This window comes from Lycium barbarum, chromosome 8 (genome assembly GCF_019175385.1).
Source record: "Lycium barbarum isolate Lr01 chromosome 8, ASM1917538v2, whole genome shotgun sequence".
Taxonomy (NCBI): Eukaryota; Viridiplantae; Streptophyta; class Magnoliopsida; order Solanales; family Solanaceae; genus Lycium; species Lycium barbarum.
The window spans coordinates 66,699,187-66,717,741 of record NC_083344.1 but is presented as its reverse complement, the minus strand read 5'-3'; the positions used below and the strand labels follow the sequence as shown (position 1 = coordinate 66,717,741).

The 18,555-nt window shown below is 35.8% G+C and overlaps 2 protein-coding genes across 2 annotated transcripts; both read left to right on the top strand.

Moving 5' to 3' along the window:
• The first annotated feature begins 225 nt into the window (after positions 1-225).
• Positions 226-849, top strand: LOC132607851 (uncharacterized). Its single transcript, XM_060321928.1, has one exon. The coding sequence runs from the start codon at positions 226-228 to the stop codon at positions 847-849; it is 624 nt and encodes a 207-aa protein (XP_060177911.1).
• Positions 850-1,413: 564 nt separating this feature from the next.
• LOC132607850 (uncharacterized) lies at positions 1,414-1,998 on the top strand. Its single transcript, XM_060321927.1, has one exon. The coding sequence runs from the start codon at positions 1,414-1,416 to the stop codon at positions 1,996-1,998; it is 585 nt and encodes a 194-aa protein (XP_060177910.1).
• The last annotated feature ends 16,557 nt before the right edge of the window (positions 1,999-18,555 follow it).

Below are 18,555 nucleotides of genomic sequence, written 5' to 3'. Positions count from 1 at the left end.
CCTATTGGATAAGGAAGAATATGGCTAATGTGGAATCCAAGACACTGTGAGTTCTCAGTGCTACAAATAAAGGAACAATATGTACATGGGCAAGTGAGAGTCTATGCTACCAATAGAACTTTTTTATTCACAGCAGTTTATGGGCTGCACACTATAGTGGATAGGAAGCCTTTATGGGATGATATAATCACTCTTGCACAACAAATTACTATTCCTTAGCTTGTAATGGGTGATTTCAATGTTGTTCTTGAGATTGAGGGTAGACTTGTGGGATCTCCTGTACAAGCAATTGAAATGGTGGATTTCTCTAATTTTGTCCAGATTGCTAGTATGGTGGACCTGAAGGTTGTTGGCAGGGAATATACATGGACTTATAATCATGTATTTAGCAGAATTGATAGGGGATTAGTAAATGCTAGCTGGTTTCAGATGTGGGGTGCTTTGGAGATCAAAGTAATGGCACCTGATTTTTCTGACCACTCCCCTTTGAGTTTGACTCTGGAGGAGAGACAACCCATGATAGCTAAGCCCTTAAAGTTCTTCAATTGTTTAGCTGCACATCCAGACTTCAGAACTACTGTTGAAAGGAACTGGCAACAAATATGCAATGGTCAACTTATGGAGAAGGTGCGGAAGATAATCCATAGGATGAAACATGTTCTCAAAAAGCTAAGTACTAGAGATTTTAAGGGGGTGGATGAAATGATAGCATTAACTAAGAAGAAACTTCAGGATATTCGAGCCCAAATGCTAGCCCTTAGTGACCATCAGATGTATTTTGAGGAGCAACAAAGTGTGAAAGTAGAACTTGAGAAATGGTACCAGATTCAGGAGAGTGCACTGAAATAAAAGGTAAGAGTAAATTGGCTGAAATTGGAAGACTCCAACATAGCCATTTTCCATGCTTGCTTGAGGAATAGAATGGCACAAAATCAAATCCGAAGCTTAATAACTAGTGATGGGAGACTGATACAAACTGATGCAGAAATGCAAGAGGAGGTTGTTGGGTTCTACAAACAATTATTGGGCACAACTGCTTCATAACTTCCCATTGTCAGAACTGATGATATGCAACAGGGAAGGGTGTTATCAAGAGATCAACAACTAAAATTAGTAGAAAATGTGACCATACCTGAGATAGTTGAGGCAGTGATGGTCATTGAGGATAACAAAGCACCAGGGAGTGATGGTTACAATGCTTTCTTCTACAAATAAATTTGGGACATTATTGGAGAGGATGTGAGTGCTGCAATATTGGATTTCCTTAACTCTAATACTCTCTACAGACCAGCAAACTGCATATCTGTAACCCTTATTCCTTAAGTCAAACACCTAACATCTATCAAAGAGTATAGGCCTATATCTTGTTGTAATGTGTTTTACAAGATAATAGCTAAGATTATTACCAAGAGGATGAATGTTGTACTTGAGAATCTGATTGATAGGAGTCAATCAGCCTTTGTACCTAGAAGACAGATATCTGATAAAACAATACTGAGCCATGAATTGGTTAAAGGGTACTCTAAAAAGGGAATACCAGCTAGATGCATATTGAAGGTAGATCTACAAAAACCTTATGATTCAATTGAGTGTGTTTATTTAGAGCAAGTACTGGTGCAGCTTCCATTTCCTGATCTCTTGATCAAATGGACAATGATTTCCTTAACATCTTTGTCCTACTCTATCAACCTAAATAGTTATCCCACATCACCATTTGCTGCAAAAAGAGGATTAAGGCAGGGAGACCCGATGTCTCATTACCTCTTTATTATAGCAATGGAATACCTAAATAGGTTACTCAAGACTCTTCATAGTGATGGAAGCTTTCATTTTCATCCCAGATGTGCTAAACTCAAAATGATACAACTCAGCTTTGCTGATGACCTGCTTTTATTTAGCAAGGGGGATGTATTCTCAGTCCAAGATTTGTCAACTTCTTTAGAAATGCTCTATCTATTTTGGTGGGGTGAAGCAATCTGTACAGGATCAGATACTTAAGGTGCTTGGAATTCCTAAAGGGGATTTGCCCATTAGATACTTGGGGGTGCCCTTGAGTACCAAAATATTTTCTATTGCTCAATGCCAACCTCTGCTTGACAAGATGCTGGGCAGGATCACTTCTTGGACAACTAGATTCCTATCATATGCAAGAAGACTTCAACTATTAAAATCAGTCATATTTTTTATTCAGACTTATTGGTCAAAATTGTTCTTATTCCTAAAAAGATTATGAAGGTTATAGAAAGGATATGCAGAATCTTTTTATGGACTGGGGGAGTAGATAAATAAAAGAAGGCTTTAATTTCCTGGAAAAACCTGTGTCTGGCAAAAACTACTGGTGGTATGAACATTATCAACATTCAATTGTGGAACAAAGAAACCCTATGTAAAATGCTATGGAATCTCTGCCAAAAGAAATATGTGCTATGGATACAGTGGGTTCACATTTACTATGGGAAAACTGGATCTTTGTGGGATGTATGTCCTAAACAAGCTTGTTGGATAATTCAAAAAGTTCTCAAAGCACAGAAGTACATTAAGGAAGCAGGTATGACAGAGGCTGATCTAATAGCTCTGTCTAAGTTCTCAATAAAGAAAATGTATGATAAGTTGATAGGTGATTGCCTAAAAGTACCTTGGAGGAGACTCATATGTAACAATTCTAGAGCTCCAAAGTGGTTGTTCATCTTACCATTAATAGCACATGGAAGATTATACACCAGAGACAGATTGACAAAATGGGGGATGCAGGTGAATCCATTATGCCCTATGTGCGAGAAAGTGCAAGAAACAATGAACCATATACTTTTTGAAGGTGATATCTCTGCTAGCATATGGTCTAAGTTACTACAATAGCTTGGAATTAGTAGAAGACCTACACAATGGGCTGATGAGGTGCAATGGTGTGCTAGCAGATACAATGGCAAAAAATAGTGGAGCACTTATATATAGAACAGTCTTGGCAGCAGTTGCTTACCATATATGGCTGGAGAGAAACCAAGTTGTGTTCCAAGGAAGAAGAAGCTTACGTAATAATATTGTGAAGAAGATTATCCAAGAGGTCTATGTTAGAGCTAGCATGAAAGCAAAACTAGCTAGTCACATTAGTTCTCTTAACTGGTATCCTTGCTAGATTGAAGTAGGATAGGTGGCTATGTGTGAGTGTTGGTTGTTAGTAGTGAGGCAGATCACCTGGGCATGTCCAGGTGAATAGTATCCTATTTTCTTCCCCTGTTTTTTTCAGTTCTTGATTTGTAATGCTATACTTGGTAATAAATAAAATGTTTATTTACCAAAAAAAAAAAATTAGACATTCAAAACATAATAACTTCATATTCTCTAATAACATGTATAAAGATGACTACTTTATACTCATTTTCCAAACAAAATACATCATCCCTATATACAAAGGGGGGAATTATTTTATCCATACATTATAAATCCGAATCTATGTACCCTATATATAAAGGGACATATTCAAATTCTTTTTCTCAAAATGATATGCAAATGACAAGATTTTTATGAGAATAAACACTAAATAGACAGTTCATGCAAATACTCATGCATTGGAATTCGAATGTCAACCGTATAGTATGGATCCTTAATACTGGGGTGCCTAACACCTTCTTCAGGGGATCATCAGAACCCTTACCTAGAAATCTGGATTACGAAGGAGTTTTCACTGTATTTGAATAAACCCTTCACCTTCGGTTTTCCTAATTTCCTAAAAATTAGGTGGCGACTCTTTTAAAAACAAAGTCCGAAAGAGAACCAACGAGTTCATAGTAGCTTTTATGCCTTAACCTGCATAAAAAGCGAACCATTACACATGCCAAGAGGGCCATTCATAGAGCACCAACGAGTTCGTAGTAGCTTTTATGCCTTAACCTGCGTAAAAAGCGAACCATTACACATGCCAAGAGGGCTATTCATACAACCATGCCGAGAGGTCCAATCATACAAACATGCCGAGAGGGTCATCCATACACACATGCCAAGAGGGCCATTCATACAACCATGCCGAGAAGGACATTCATACAACATGCCAAGAGGGCCATTCATACAACCATGCCGAGAAGGACATTCATACAACATGCCAAGAGGGTCATTCATACAAACATGCCGAGGGGCCATCCATACACACATGCCAAGAGGGATATTCATACAAACATGCCAAGAGGGCTATTCATACAAACATGCCGAGAGGGCCATCCATACACACATGGCAGGAGGGCCATTCATACAAAAATATCGAGAAGGCCATTCATACAACATCCCAAGTGGGCCATTCATACAAACATACCGAGAGGGACATCGATACACACATGCCAAGAGGGCCATTCATGCAAACATGCCAAGAGGGTCATTCATACAAACATGCCAAGCGGGCCATTCATACAAACACGCCAAGAGGGCCATTAATACAACTTTCCGAGAGGGTCATTCATACAAAAAACTGCCGAAAGGGCCATTCATAAAAGCTACAGGGTACAAATCAAGACGGTAAAGCGATGTAAATCCGGTCGGGTGACCGCAGTATTCGCTCCAAGAGATAAAACAATATAAATTCGGTCAGGTGACCGCAATATTCGCTCTAAAAGATCAAGACGATGTAAATCCGGTCGGATGATCGCAATATTCGTCATCAAAACCAACCTACCTTACTCAGCAGTTGGAAGCAGATTTGCAGCCGCCAGACGAAGCAAACTGACTAAATCAAATCCAGACAAATACGGAGCAAACGTGGAACTTTTTCTTGCATAGCCGGCTGAGATAGGGTGCCCATGAGAGTCAAGCTCTCTGGCCAAGACTTGGAATATTGCTTCCCCGCTCAGCCACACAGGAACAATTATTTGCTTATATGCTTACTTGTTTTCTTTTATTCTGCAACCAGTTGGACACACACCGAAACACAGAAAGGCATTCCCACATAAGGGATACCCTTTTTCTCTGATCGAATCGAACTACAAGTGACTTGATTCCCAAAAACAGGAATATGTAGGCGGACTCAAGACCATAGATTCAGTCACGCTCCTACCAATCAGACCGGACTTTCTAATTTGATAGCTGGGGAATCCAAGAATTTGTTTTAATTTGCATTTAGAAGTCAAAATTGAGTCAATCTACAAGTGGACTGAATTCTTATAAAACTTGAGATATGTAAGAAACCCAGAGACCAGGGTCCGGCCATATATATGAAAATCGCATAAAAAAGAGAGGCGGAATGAGCCGGGTCAGTCAAAAATCAAGGATAGTCAATTTCGCTGCTTAGGGATGGCTTCGCCATCCCCGAACACTGAAGTGGCAATTGTTGACACCTAATTTTTGACCTCCCATAATTTATTCTAATTATCTAGAGTCCTTGGACATTAAACAGAGTGAAATATGTATTTTTAAAAGTCAAAATGATTTTATAAAAATTATGCTGATAATATTTTGCCACTTATGTGGTAAAATAATTTCCATAATATTTTAAGTCATTTAGAAATTAATTTGAATATATTAGATATTTACAACAATTATCTATTTAATTGTCTCAATTGTTAAAATGTCAATTTGCAAGTATTTTACTCTGTTTAATTCAATTAATCTGATTAACTAAATGAATTAATCATTTTTACCCCTCAATATTTTTTGTTGAATTTATTAGAATTTTATCATAATTAATTAAGTATTTAATTGTGATTAATTCTATAAATTTCCCATTAAATGGCTGTAATTGAAATAATCAATTAATAGTCCATTCATGACCCAATTGAAAATCAATTTGCATAATTAGGGTCATTATTGCGAAATTAGTCTTTAATTATTATTTAGTCTAATTGTGACCTCATGTAAGAGGGCCAAATTCATTGGTCTGATTAATCAAGGTCATTTTTGCAAATGTTACCATGGGACGGCTAATTGGACCAAAAAGGCCATAATTGAAATAGCCTGGTCTTAAGATCAAGTCAATTGAAGGGTATATTTTGCAAAAACTAGCCTTTATTGGTTTAATTAATCTTGTTTAATTATGATTAAGGGCCTAACTCAATTTGGTCCTTTTCTTAATTACGGTCATCTATTTAAATACGCATTTAAACCTCGTATATATACACATCTACATACTTGATATACATGTATATACTCATATATCAAGTGTATATACATGTATACATTATACAGGCCCCCTTTCCTTCTATTTTAAGCAGATCAGGCCCAGTCCAATCGGACCGCGACCCGGCCCAATTACTAATTAAAGAGGGGTAATACCCCTCCTCTTTCATTTCAATACCAAACACACCCCAACGCATCTCTTCCCCTCCCCCCCCCCCCCCCCCCCTCCCCTAAACCTTAGCCGTCATGGCCCAACCATCTTCTATCTTCTGGTCATCGGCCTGAAAATGGCAAAATCGCAGAGAGAATAGGCTTCGTAGTCTTTCTAAGGCCGAGAAGGCCAAGGCATTTAATGTTTCGTACATGTTTCCACCGAGGCTCTACCAAACAAGGTATAAACCTCCACTTTTCATTGCTTTTTCTTATTTCAATGGTCATACACTGAAAGACCATAACGGGTATTGTTGTATTTGATTTTTGAATGCTTGATTTTTATTGGTTCATGAAGAGCCCCACAGATTGACCGAATTAAAGTCAAATCTGACCCTTTATTTTCTTGATTACTCGATTCTCAAATGTCAGATACGGTTGGAGAGAAGTAATTTCACAAAATTGTTGTTCTCCCACATCGGCTGTGAGCTAGGGTTTGAGAATTTAGGGGTTCTATATAAGAACCCCATTCTCCACATTTTCAACAAGAGTTGAGCATATGGAATACTCACTATACTCAAAAAATTGAATTACTTAGGGTCTCTAATTTTTGGAGATCTTTAACTATTCGATTAAGTTCAAACTTTTAAAGTTTAGTTATTTTTCTTGCTTGTTTATGGTTGAGCATTGGGATTAAGGAAGCAAAGGGTTCTTCCAAGTCCAAATCTTGATCAATGCTACACAAGAAAGAGGTAATTCCCCCTTTCCCTTTTATTTTCTACATTTCTTTCTGTTTCTTTGAGCAATTACGTTTATTTTGTGATTTAAAGCATGTTGATTAGTTAAAGTAGGTTAGTTTAAGTAGAAATCCTATTTGTATGTTTGAATTTGGTTAGATTTGATTATTTTTTTATGATTAGTTTGAGTATGCCTATCCTATGCTAGTTCAATAGTCAAGTATGTCTGTATATGCTAGTTTAAGTTATTATGTTGTTATCAGTTTTAAACCTTGTTAACTACATGTTTTTCCTAATCTTTGTCTATTATCTCCCTAAGCATATGATATAATTCTATGTATGATCTAGTTTGCTCGTCTACTTTGTTAAGTATAGCCCTATGGTTTGATTGAATGTGATGAGGGAGCTGTAAATGTTCTAAACATGCTAGTATTGAGGGTCCAACCCATTTAGATTCTATTGCTTGTATTGTTGAGCTGAACTATATTCTCAATTACTTAAAATCCTGCTAAGATGCTTGCTAAAATGTTATGTTTGATCTAAAAAACCTGCTAAGCATGTTAAGTCTCCTGTGGCTAGTTGTTCTTTGCTGATTGGTTGTGTTAAATCTCCCCTCATGTTGGTCTGCTACATGTGATCTAAATATGTGCTAAGAATATTCTTAAATTCCTTATATGACAGAATGATTAGTACACGTAACTCCCTTTTTGAATCATAATGGCATGTAGACTGATATGGTATTTGAGACTTGTCTATATCCTATTCAAATGTTTAAAGTCACTTAGGGCCCCTACCTTGAGATAACAGAGTCTGTTCTCTCTGTAGTTGTTGCTTGAGTTCTGTTGACATCTAATTTTTGACCTCCCGCAATTTATTTTAATCACTCAGAGTTCTTTGATAATAAATAGAATGAGTTGTGCATCTTAAAAGGCTTAAATGATTTTTATAAATTGTTCAAGTCAATATTTTACTCCCTTAATTGATAAAAAGGAATTTTCATGGCATCATAAATTTATTAGAAATTAATGGGTACTTTTATGATATTTTATGAGATGCTTGTTAAATTTAATCAAAAAAAAAAAAAGATAATCATTTATTTAATTGTCAAAAATCAAAATTTTGCAAATACTTTACTCCTTTTAATCCATGCAGTTTGAGTAATTTAAGTAATTAACCATTTAACCCTCAAAATCTTCAATTTTTGTATAATTGCATGGTTTGTCAAAATATGCATAATTTGCCCATAAATATTTTAATTAGGCTGATTAATTAATTAGATGATCATTATTGCAAATTGATTTTTTTTAATTATTTATTGTCTAAATATTTTGCCATGGCCACAATTAAATTAATCAATTCATGATTTAAATAAATTAGGGTCTTTTTTGCAAAATTAGCCTCTTAATGGTTTTATTTGAAATAACCAGTTAATTGGTTCAAAGTTGTTAAGGTCACTAATGCAATTTAATTTCAAAGTTTGCTAATTAGGCCAAACAAGGACATAATTAAAATAATCAGTCAGATTAGAATTAATTAAGACCATATTCGTAATTTTAGGCCCATTAACACAATTCGGCCAATTTTTAAACTATTTTAATAAAATGATTATGTCCCAATTTTATCTATAATTAAAATCTCATCAATTTTGATCTTTATTTAATTATTTATCTTTTTATATATGTACCAGGTATACCTCTATACATATGTACATATATATATATATATATATATATATATATATATATATATATATATATATATATATATATATATATATATATATATATATATATATATATACACATATATAGGGCCCCTTTTAAATCCCTTTAAATTCGGACTGAGTCCAGCCCAAGCCAGGTTGAGACCCGGCCCAATCTCTTATACAGATAAGGAGGGTATACCCCCTTTATTTCATTTTCCATTTTTAAAAACGAACCCCACCCCCACCCCGTTTCTCTCTCTTCTTCTTCGGTGTAATCCTAGCCGCCACCTTGAGTTTTTTATCTTCTCTCTCTGCCAGAAATGGCTAAGTCATAGAGTATAGTAGACGAATACCGCTATTGCATGTCCGTTGTGGTGAAAACATTTAATGTTCCACTCGATTTCATTATTTTTAATCCAAACACAACAATAGATCTTTATTTTTATTCATTTTTTCAGATTTCCAGTCAAACTTATGATTTTTTTTTTGCTTTTAGATTATATTTTTTAATTGTTTCTTGCGATTTCCTATTGGTCCTTGACCATTGGTTCAGATCGACCCAAGAAGGGTTAGATATGACCACATGTGTTGCCAGATCTGGGTCGTTAATTTCATTTGTTGAGTGTTTAGTTGTGGAAATGGGATTTGTCCCACATCATTAATGTTAGTCTTGGATGAATTTTTTAGGGTTCTATAAATAGAACCCCACTCTCACAAAAAAAGGGGTCACAACAAGGAGAAAAAACAGGCAGATAGAAAAATTAAAAAAGAGAGGAAAAAGTTGGAAAGTTGAAGAAGCTGAAAATTTCAATTTTTAAAAGCTTCTTAGTAAAATTTTAATACTTCAACAGAAATAGTTCAGGTTTATCTCAGTTCTAAAAATATGTTCTTGCTTTATTTTTATTTCGCGTGGCTGAATGTTTAGGTTGGAAGCATAAGGCTCTCAAGTCCATTCTTTTCTTGGCTGCGCCCATAAAAGGTAACTCTTGATTCATTTTATTTCCTTATTTAGAATTTGGCCTAGCCTAAGTGTATTTGCATTAGTTAGACTGCTTGTCGTTTAATGTTTGTTAATGATGGTTCTTATTGTTAAAGGCTGTCCCATTTATTTGTGTGTTTATTTTATGATTCACTTGAGGCAAAATAGTAGAACCAATTTGAATGCTATGTTGAAACTCATCTAAGATAAGCTGATTGGTTTCTATGGTGGCTTGTTTGTTTATGTGACTTAAATGCTTCTATGCCAACTGTGAAATGGTGTGGTTGAGGTTCTTGAACATTCATTTTTTTCCCTTCCTTCTTAAATGATTTTACTCATGTAGAATAGAATCAAGTTAGGACTAGTTAACAGTTTGCTTCTTTTATCAACTAATATGCAGATTGAAAATGGAATCAGGTTCAGTTTGGCTTGTGGATTGGTAAACTATTAGTGGAAACACCTGTGATCATGTTCTCACTTAGTTTAGGCCAAAATGTGTGCTAAATTGCCTATGTTTTGTAGCAAATCGCAAAACTAATGTGATTAAGGATTTTGAGTATGAAATCTGTTTTCTTTGATTTGATCAATGCTTTAATCTCTTATTGAACTTGTGACATAAACATATCATGCTTATGACTTATCTTGGTATAATCCATGTCACAAGTCCTGCATTTTGAAAATGATCTATCTCTAAGTGTTAAGAAGTTCGGTAAAAGAATGAAAAGGAAAGGATAAACCTTTAGAAACCATAGGACATAGAATCATTACTTGAAGTTAATCAAGATCAATCTAATTAGTCTAATTAGCTAGCAAGATGATTATTATCCTTTAACTTGATTAGTGATTACTTTGGGAGTGAAAGATATAAAAATGTAAGGAAACAATTGTCAAGGATCTGAAAAACCTATTCTGTTACCGTTGATCTCTTGTTTGTTTTTCCCATCCCTGTTATTTGTCTTATGTAATTGGTGAAGTAACTTGTGTCATGAAAGTAGACTGGCATGCCATACATTCTTACATCTGCATTGATATTTACTCATGAACTGACCCTAGTTTAACAGAAGATCCTAAGTGTTCGAATATAACAAGTTTAAAGTATTAGGAGAAGGGTGAAGTGTAGTAGGTTGGTCATGTTTGTTAAGTCTTGAATAGTTTGGGGATTGAGGCTTGCTTTGGAAACATGAGGTCTGTTTTCTCTTCTTTGTGCATGAACAAAGAATATGGTTTGATGACAACTCATGATCATTAATTGTTTAAGCTTAAAAGATGGAGATAAGTTGGTAAGATCTTATAAGTCCTGTCAGAGTAAAAGAAGAGGGTAAAAAGAAGGAAAAGAGTGGGGGAAACTGTAGCTGAAACCTTAAGAAAGGTTGGCTTTGATATATGAACTGTCCAGTCTCCTTTAGGCATATGCACAAGGATAAGAAAAGGACCACAAGTGTAGATGTGTGAGTTAAAACCACTTGACTAATGGGGAAGTCTTTTAAAGACATCTTAGGAGAGGATTGAGAAAGGGTCAGGTATCACTTGGCCCATAGTATCTTTCTTGCCAAAATAAGAGATTGTCATAGCATGTCTCACAAGTCTATAGGGTGTAACTTGCTACATTTGCACACTTGGTGTTTTCTTTTTCATTTGCTGAGTTAAATGGATCCTAAAAATGAACTTCTTGTGAATTAATAACTGTTCACTTAGATTATTAAAACTGGTCTTAATGTTTGACTTTTGGACTTAAATGAACTCTGTTGGTCTGCTCAGATATGCCTTAGATATGGGTTGACTAGGCTAGATAATATATAGTAATTTGAAGATTATAGTCATTGCTTAAAAGTGGAAATAGGAAAAGGATTCAAGTAGGAATACTGGTTGTTGGAAAATAAGGCAAGAAACGTTTTATGTGGATAATATGATAAGGTATAACAGACTCCCTAATATCTGGTTAGGTTGGGTACAGGATTAAGATCTATATGGAAGTTCTGTGTGCACTGATTTGACTTCATCTGTGTTTGAAAGATGGTTTGTTTTTTCTTTTTTCCTAAGAAGCATTAAGACATTAAAAGAAAGGAAAGTAGTGTCTTACATCAACTTAGAGTGGCAGTATAGTGTCTTAGGGATATATTTGACTCCTTCTTTGTGACACTCTAGATAATATATCATATTTTCAACCTTAAGGTGTATCCTTGAGTTTGTTATTCTAAAATTCAGTTAGAAGATAAAAAATGAACCTAGTCCTATTGAATAGGTGTGCTTCCCCCTTTGTGCAATATTACAAACCAGCTAAGGGTATATTAACAACAAGTGAACTTAGAAATAATACTAGGTGAGTTAGGAATACTTGTACAGTTTAAAAAATGAGAAAGCTAGGAGTGAGCCACTACTTGTGAATATGTCTAGATCATGTGCATCTTCTTTTAAAATCAACCTGTTTCTTTCTGCAATAGAATAGGATCAGGGAAAGGGTCTAAAAGGGATTTCAAACTTTGAACTTTAAATATTGAATCTTCCGTGCATCCTTGGGACTTTGGGTCTTTCTAGTCGCTTAAGGTATGTGTAAATATGCAGTTGTTGTACTTAAAACTGTATACTCTACATAGAATCATTAGGACTTAAAGTCTTTTTGGCACTTATTATAGTTGATCTTGGCTTGAATTCTAGTTTGTTTGTGTCTTAACCTTTAACTGAACTCTGCTGAAGGTACTGCAGCACCTCACTTTTGTTTGTTAAGGCTAATAAAGCCATGACCCTTATTATAATTCCTTGGCATAATTATACATACATATGCTCTTGTTTCTGTTAATGTCATAAGTGATTAAGGAATTAGTTGCTTCCCTTGTGTACTGCATACTGGCTAATAACTGTCTCAACAAAAGAAACTCTGATTTCACCTATTTAAGTTTGTCCATATCATGTCTATTAGGATTATAGCTTTGTTATCCTGTTTATTTCCTGCATTCTGTGTGAGAATCACCTAGACTTTAAAATATGATCCCTAAAGAATGGCAAGAATATTTACTTGGGCTGTGCATAGGATAACTAGGCTTGTTTGAAGGTGTTGTATGAATAACTCTATATGTTGGCTGTAAATGCCAAATCTGCTGATCTTCTTTGTTATATTGTACCATGTCTTGAAGCTGGTTTACCCTATGTTCATATGCCTTTACACTTTACCATATCTACTTGATTCAACACTGCTTGGAACTATGCTACTTCTATGTAATTGTTTGGTTCAGTTCAGTTTTAGCCACATTATGTCCATGCAGATTACTTGCTTTATATGTCTAAATCATATTTGGTGCCTTGGCCTTGGTTCATAAGAGTGATATCTCTACTGAGACCATCCATCTCTTCCTCCCTATTCTAATCTGTTCTTGTTGACTTATAATTTCTCAATAACTGTGTATATTAGACTTGTCCTATTTATTCCAAGCCATGTATGTGGATATGTGGATTTGTGTCTTCCATGGCTATGTTGGTAGAGAGAGGCAGTTTAGGTAGTAGGGGGGCTTGGTTTGAACTTTCCCCTAGTGACCAGCCATGTCAGAGGTTCATGCAACCTCTTGAAACTTGTGCGGTATCAGGAATAAGGTGGGTGATGACTTTTCCTTCCCACCATCCAGGTTTGGGGATTGAGTTTAAAGACATGGAAATACATATGCACATTATGTGAGCTTGTGAATAAATAGGATGTTATGCTTGTATGTGTGTATATTTGTGTATATGATAGGATTTGTAAATAAATAGAACACTGTGTATGTATGTGTGTATAGTTATATATATGATAAGAGCAGTAAAAAATATAAACTAACTGGGGTCTTGGTTTCTTTCCCTCTTCACTGCATGGCCATTTGGGCCAAGGTCCAGCCACCCTATTGGGTCAAAGGCCTAATAGGGAAATTCTTTCAAGTTCGTTGAGTCTAAGAAGAAAAGAAAAGGGAAGATAATATATTGAAGGCCCAGTCATGGGTAACAATGACACGAAGGCCCAACCATGGGTGAAAATGGTTACTAGGGTTCTGGTACACCCCTAGTCTACCTTTCTTATATATTTATGCCCTCTTTACTTGCTTAAAATGTTTTTTCTGTATTGTATTCATACTTGTAAAAATCCACAAATATTAATGGAATCGTTCATGTTTCGAATTAGGCATCTTAAGCAAACAGTGCATATGCCGTTTAGATTGCCTCTAGCTCCTTAAAGTTATTCTTTTGAAAAATCTGGAAAAACACGTACTGATTTTGAAAACTTAAAAGGGAAGAAACTGTGTTTGTCTTAATAAACAACAAAATTAAAGAGGTTTTTAGGACAAAATAGTACACCGTATTGTTCAAAACTAAGGGGTGAGTAAATTAGACAAAAAAAATCCTTTTCAAATGATGGAACATGTTTTCTGGGTTTCGAGTTGGTAAATTATGGTAGCTTGGGCCATAACCCACCTTAGTTCTTCTTTTTTAGAAAACCAGGTGTTCAAAAAAATCTTCTCGGGCCAGAGCCCATGTAGTTTTATCTTTTTGAAAAACCAATGATGTAAATCATTTTTTTGGGTTAAAGCCCACTTGATTCTTTCTAATATAAATCTTTGGTTAAGAAATTTTGGGCCAAGGCCCACGTTTTAAATAGCTAAAATAAGGTGTTTTGGGCTAGAAAACAAATAGACTTCAAGTCAAACTTTCCTTAAATAAATATGAGATTTTACTCGGAAAAAAAAATAAACAAGCATCACTTTTCAAAAATATATAAGTCATTGAGCCATAAAACTCCAAATTCATTTTTAAAGAATAACGTTCAAAATGTTTAAAATTATGAAAAAATATCCCTTTTGGTAAACTAAAACAGTCCCATATTTTTACGTCCATAATTATAAAAGTTTAGGTAAGGGTGTTCTAGAATTGTATTAAACGGATTAACCCAGTCCACGTGTGAGTCAAGCATGAAATAAACCTATTCACCCAGACTATAAAATAAATAAACTTTCTATCTTTTTATAGAAAAACTACTATCCTTATATATAAAAGGGACTAATTATATCCGGATATTATAAATCTGAACCCAAATACCCCATATGTAAAGGGAATATATTCAATTCTTTTCAAAAAATGATGTGCAAAAATGACAGAATTTCTTTCGAGAAATAAACACTAAGTAAACAGTTCATGTAAATACTCACACATTGGAGTTCGAAGGTCAACTGTATAGTACGGATCCTTAACACTAGGGTTCCTAACGCCTTCCCTAGGGGATCACCAGAATCCTTACCTAGAACTGTGGATTAAGAAGGATTTTTTGATGGTGTATGAATAAACCCTTCAAAACTGGTTTTCCTAATTTCCTAAAAATTAGGTGGCGACTCTTTTAAAACAAAGTTCGAAAGAGCACCAATAAGTTCGAACTAGCTTTTTCGAGCGCTAACCCCGCCTGTGAAAATGCGAACCGTAACAAGTTCAATGTTGTTGTCACGACCCGGCTAGGGGCCGTGACGGGTACCCGGGGCTAACCGCCGAGCACCGCTCGTACTAGTACTCCTTAGGCTTATTTAACAATCATTTATCAGATTCATGCTCGATTTATAAGAAAAACCATTTTCCTTTAGAAACATAATGTTTTTATACACATGAGCCCTTAGGCTAGCAAAATAATATAAATATATATATATATATATATAGATATATATATATATATATATTGTGTATCTATTTACACAATGACCACGCCGTGAAACCACATGACCCACATTGAGTATCTACGAGCCTCTATGAGATGACATCTACAATTGTATACAAAAGAATCATCATAGGCACCTCCAGGACAATGGGGTGCTTTCAGTCAGCTAACAACCTCTAAGAATTCGGAGCAAGATCTCCTCCCTGTCTACCTGTGGGCATGAACACAACGTCCAAAGAAAACGTACGTGAGTATGAATATTGTACTGAGTATGTAAGGCAGGAATGAAATAACAAACATAATAGAGGGATCAGGAATCATGAGAGAAGGATATAACCTGAATGTATATCATGGACAATATACTCTCTGCATATATCGCATTTTACATAATCATAGTATACATGCTATCACATCCCATACATCATCATATACGTCATATACGTCATCACATACATCCTCACATCGTAATCCGCATCCGGGTAACCCTCATATGCCGCCCACTCGTGGTGATCATGCCCTGCCCTCTAGGCTCGGTGTAAACATAGCAGCCCGCATTAGCGGTGACATGCCCGGCCATATAGGCGCGGTGGAATCATACGCAGCCCGCATTAGCGGTGACATGCCCGGCCATATAGGCGCGGTGGAATCATATCATCACAAAATCAATCATAACACATCACTATTACACATCTCATGCCATAGCATCATGTTATCATTTCTTGGTATTCCATGCATCCCATAGTCATATTACAAGTTAGCATTATTCATCATCTTATTGTCATAGCATACATTAGGCTTTAAGGCAACCACACTATATCGGGGTGACGTCAGGTCGTGAACCCCCGATTGTATTATGGACATTGTATGAGTATCATGCCTCGCCTTGAAGGAAATAAAGCATAAGGTGAGTGTTAACAATAATAACATCATTAGCATTGTATTAACATCGTGCCACAATTTCTTAAATCTCTATACTCTAGCTCATTGTCATTATTATCATGCTTATAGTTCGATATATAGAAGGACTCATAAGCTTCATCTTATAGAAGGATTATGGAAAACTTGAAGGATTCATGCCTTTTGAAAGAAGATTTAAGCCTCACATACCTTTCTCGTTTAAGCAATCTAGCGTTCGCTTATTCTCCTTCAATGTCACGTCTCTACCTCCAAAAGAGGATTCGTACTAACGTTAGTTAATCAACTATAAGAACGCACTACTATTTCTAGAGACAATTGGGCAGCACTTCCTTTGTTTATACTACTTTTCCCGTATTCCATATCAACTCCCAACACTCACAACAATAATTACAATATAGCCATCAACAATCATCATTCATAGACAATGACCATGATCCACCATTTCTCTTCATTTTTCCCACATTTATGGTTTTGGGTTCGCTATCATATTTTCTCATGTATCACACTTATATCATGGTCTACATGTCATTTATAACGTATTCATACTCACAACACACTAACATTCATGATTCAATTCAACTACCATTCACTCATGGCACTATTCACTCATTTATGACCCATTTGCTATGCTTCTCTACATTTCGGGTATCTTAACCTTCCAATACCTGAAACAACATGAAATGGTCATGAGACTTACCTTGGATGATGGTTGAACAAGTCTTGAGTGGAGTTTCTCCTCTAGCACCAAAACCCTATCTCCTCTCTTTTGGTTTTCTTTGAGGAAGGTGAACTTTACTTGGGTTTCATACACTTTGATTCATGGATTATGTATTGTTGATCTTAGTTCCCCTTTGATTTCTCTTGTATTTGAAGAGTAGGGAGGGTTCTAGATGTTTCTTGAAGTGTAGAGTGAGAGTGGAATGAAAAATGAAATGAAAAAGGGGTCCTTATACTTAAACTTAAATCTGCCCGACCATATTATACGGACCAAACATATGGTCCGTACTATTTATACGAACCGTATGTGTGGCCGTATGTTTGGTCCAGTAGCTGGTGGCCATCTTGGCCAATTATACGGTCCAACATACGGCTGGTACAATTTATACGGTCCGTAGGTTGGGCCGTATAATGCCCAGTGATTCCGTTTTCGTTCTCGTCGCCTCGTTTGATCTCCGATCCTTATGGAACCTTCTTGGCACTTTTTTAACATCTCAATGTCAATCTTAGAGGTGTTATTACTCTTCTCTAAGACATCATTATGCCATCATAAACTATTTGCTCGAAATCCTTATCCAATACACAATATATGGCTTTGCTTTCCTTAACAATTTTCTTTCCTTGCATTACATGCCTTTAAAATCTCATTGAGGGTCATCTAATACTCTTTCTTACTCGTCAAAACATCGCATATGCTATGTCCTCTACTAGCCTATTCCCTGTACATATACGGGGGATTTTTCCAAGGTGTAACAGTTGTATTCATAATATTATGTTGATAATAAAAGGGAACCTCTGTGTTATCAGATTTGAAAAAATTGCCGCTTTAAAAGTAAAATGGTATTTGCCTGATTTGAAAAGTGACTAAACCTTGTGTATGTTCTTTCATGAACTTGTTTTCAAACTATGCTTAGGTCTGTGACACACTATCTTGGATTAATAATTGACCATGACCTTTGTATGTCCCCCTAATCATTCTATTGTGAAGTCTCTACTATGTTCTTTGATTGACTGATTTAGTGTACTGAGTCTCAGAGTGTGTTGAAGGATTTAAAGGACTTTTAATGCAACTTGTAGCCTATGTGAACCTATTAAGTATCTTGCGAAGCTTGTCATACATGTCTGAGGTCCTATTTTGGTCAAAATATGATGGATGCATGCTGTGTGATCCCTACCTGAACCTGTCTGCTCCCTCTTACCCAAAAGTATGTTATGAATCATGTTAAGAGTGTAACCTATGTGATGCATACCTGTATTTGTAGCAGCTAGGGTACAATTAGGTCTTAATTGGACTAAGAGTAACCTTGAGGTCTTCTGTTTGTTTGTCTATGTTATCATCTGTGACTCTTTGCATCTTGCTCTTTCTGGTTTTGTTTGTTTATCCAGAACTGATTGTAAAATGGGATCCCAGTATGGTATATAGTTAGCACATCACCATATGTTTGAAAGATTAAGTTAAAGAGGTGTCACTTAGGATGTGGATAAACATAAGTGTGACTTACCTAGGACTAAATGGAAGTGAGGAGAGCTTGGATTTTCTAGCTAACTCAGCTCAAATCCCTCTCCCTAAGTTGCTGGGTTTCTTTCATGTGAA

Coding starts and splice junctions, on each gene's coding strand:
- LOC132607850 (XM_060321927.1), top strand. CDS start 1,414: ATGAATGTTGTACTTGAGAATCTGATTGATAGGAGTCAATCAGCCTTT.
- LOC132607851 (XM_060321928.1), top strand. CDS start 226: ATGGGTGATTTCAATGTTGTTCTTGAGATTGAGGGTAGACTTGTGGGA.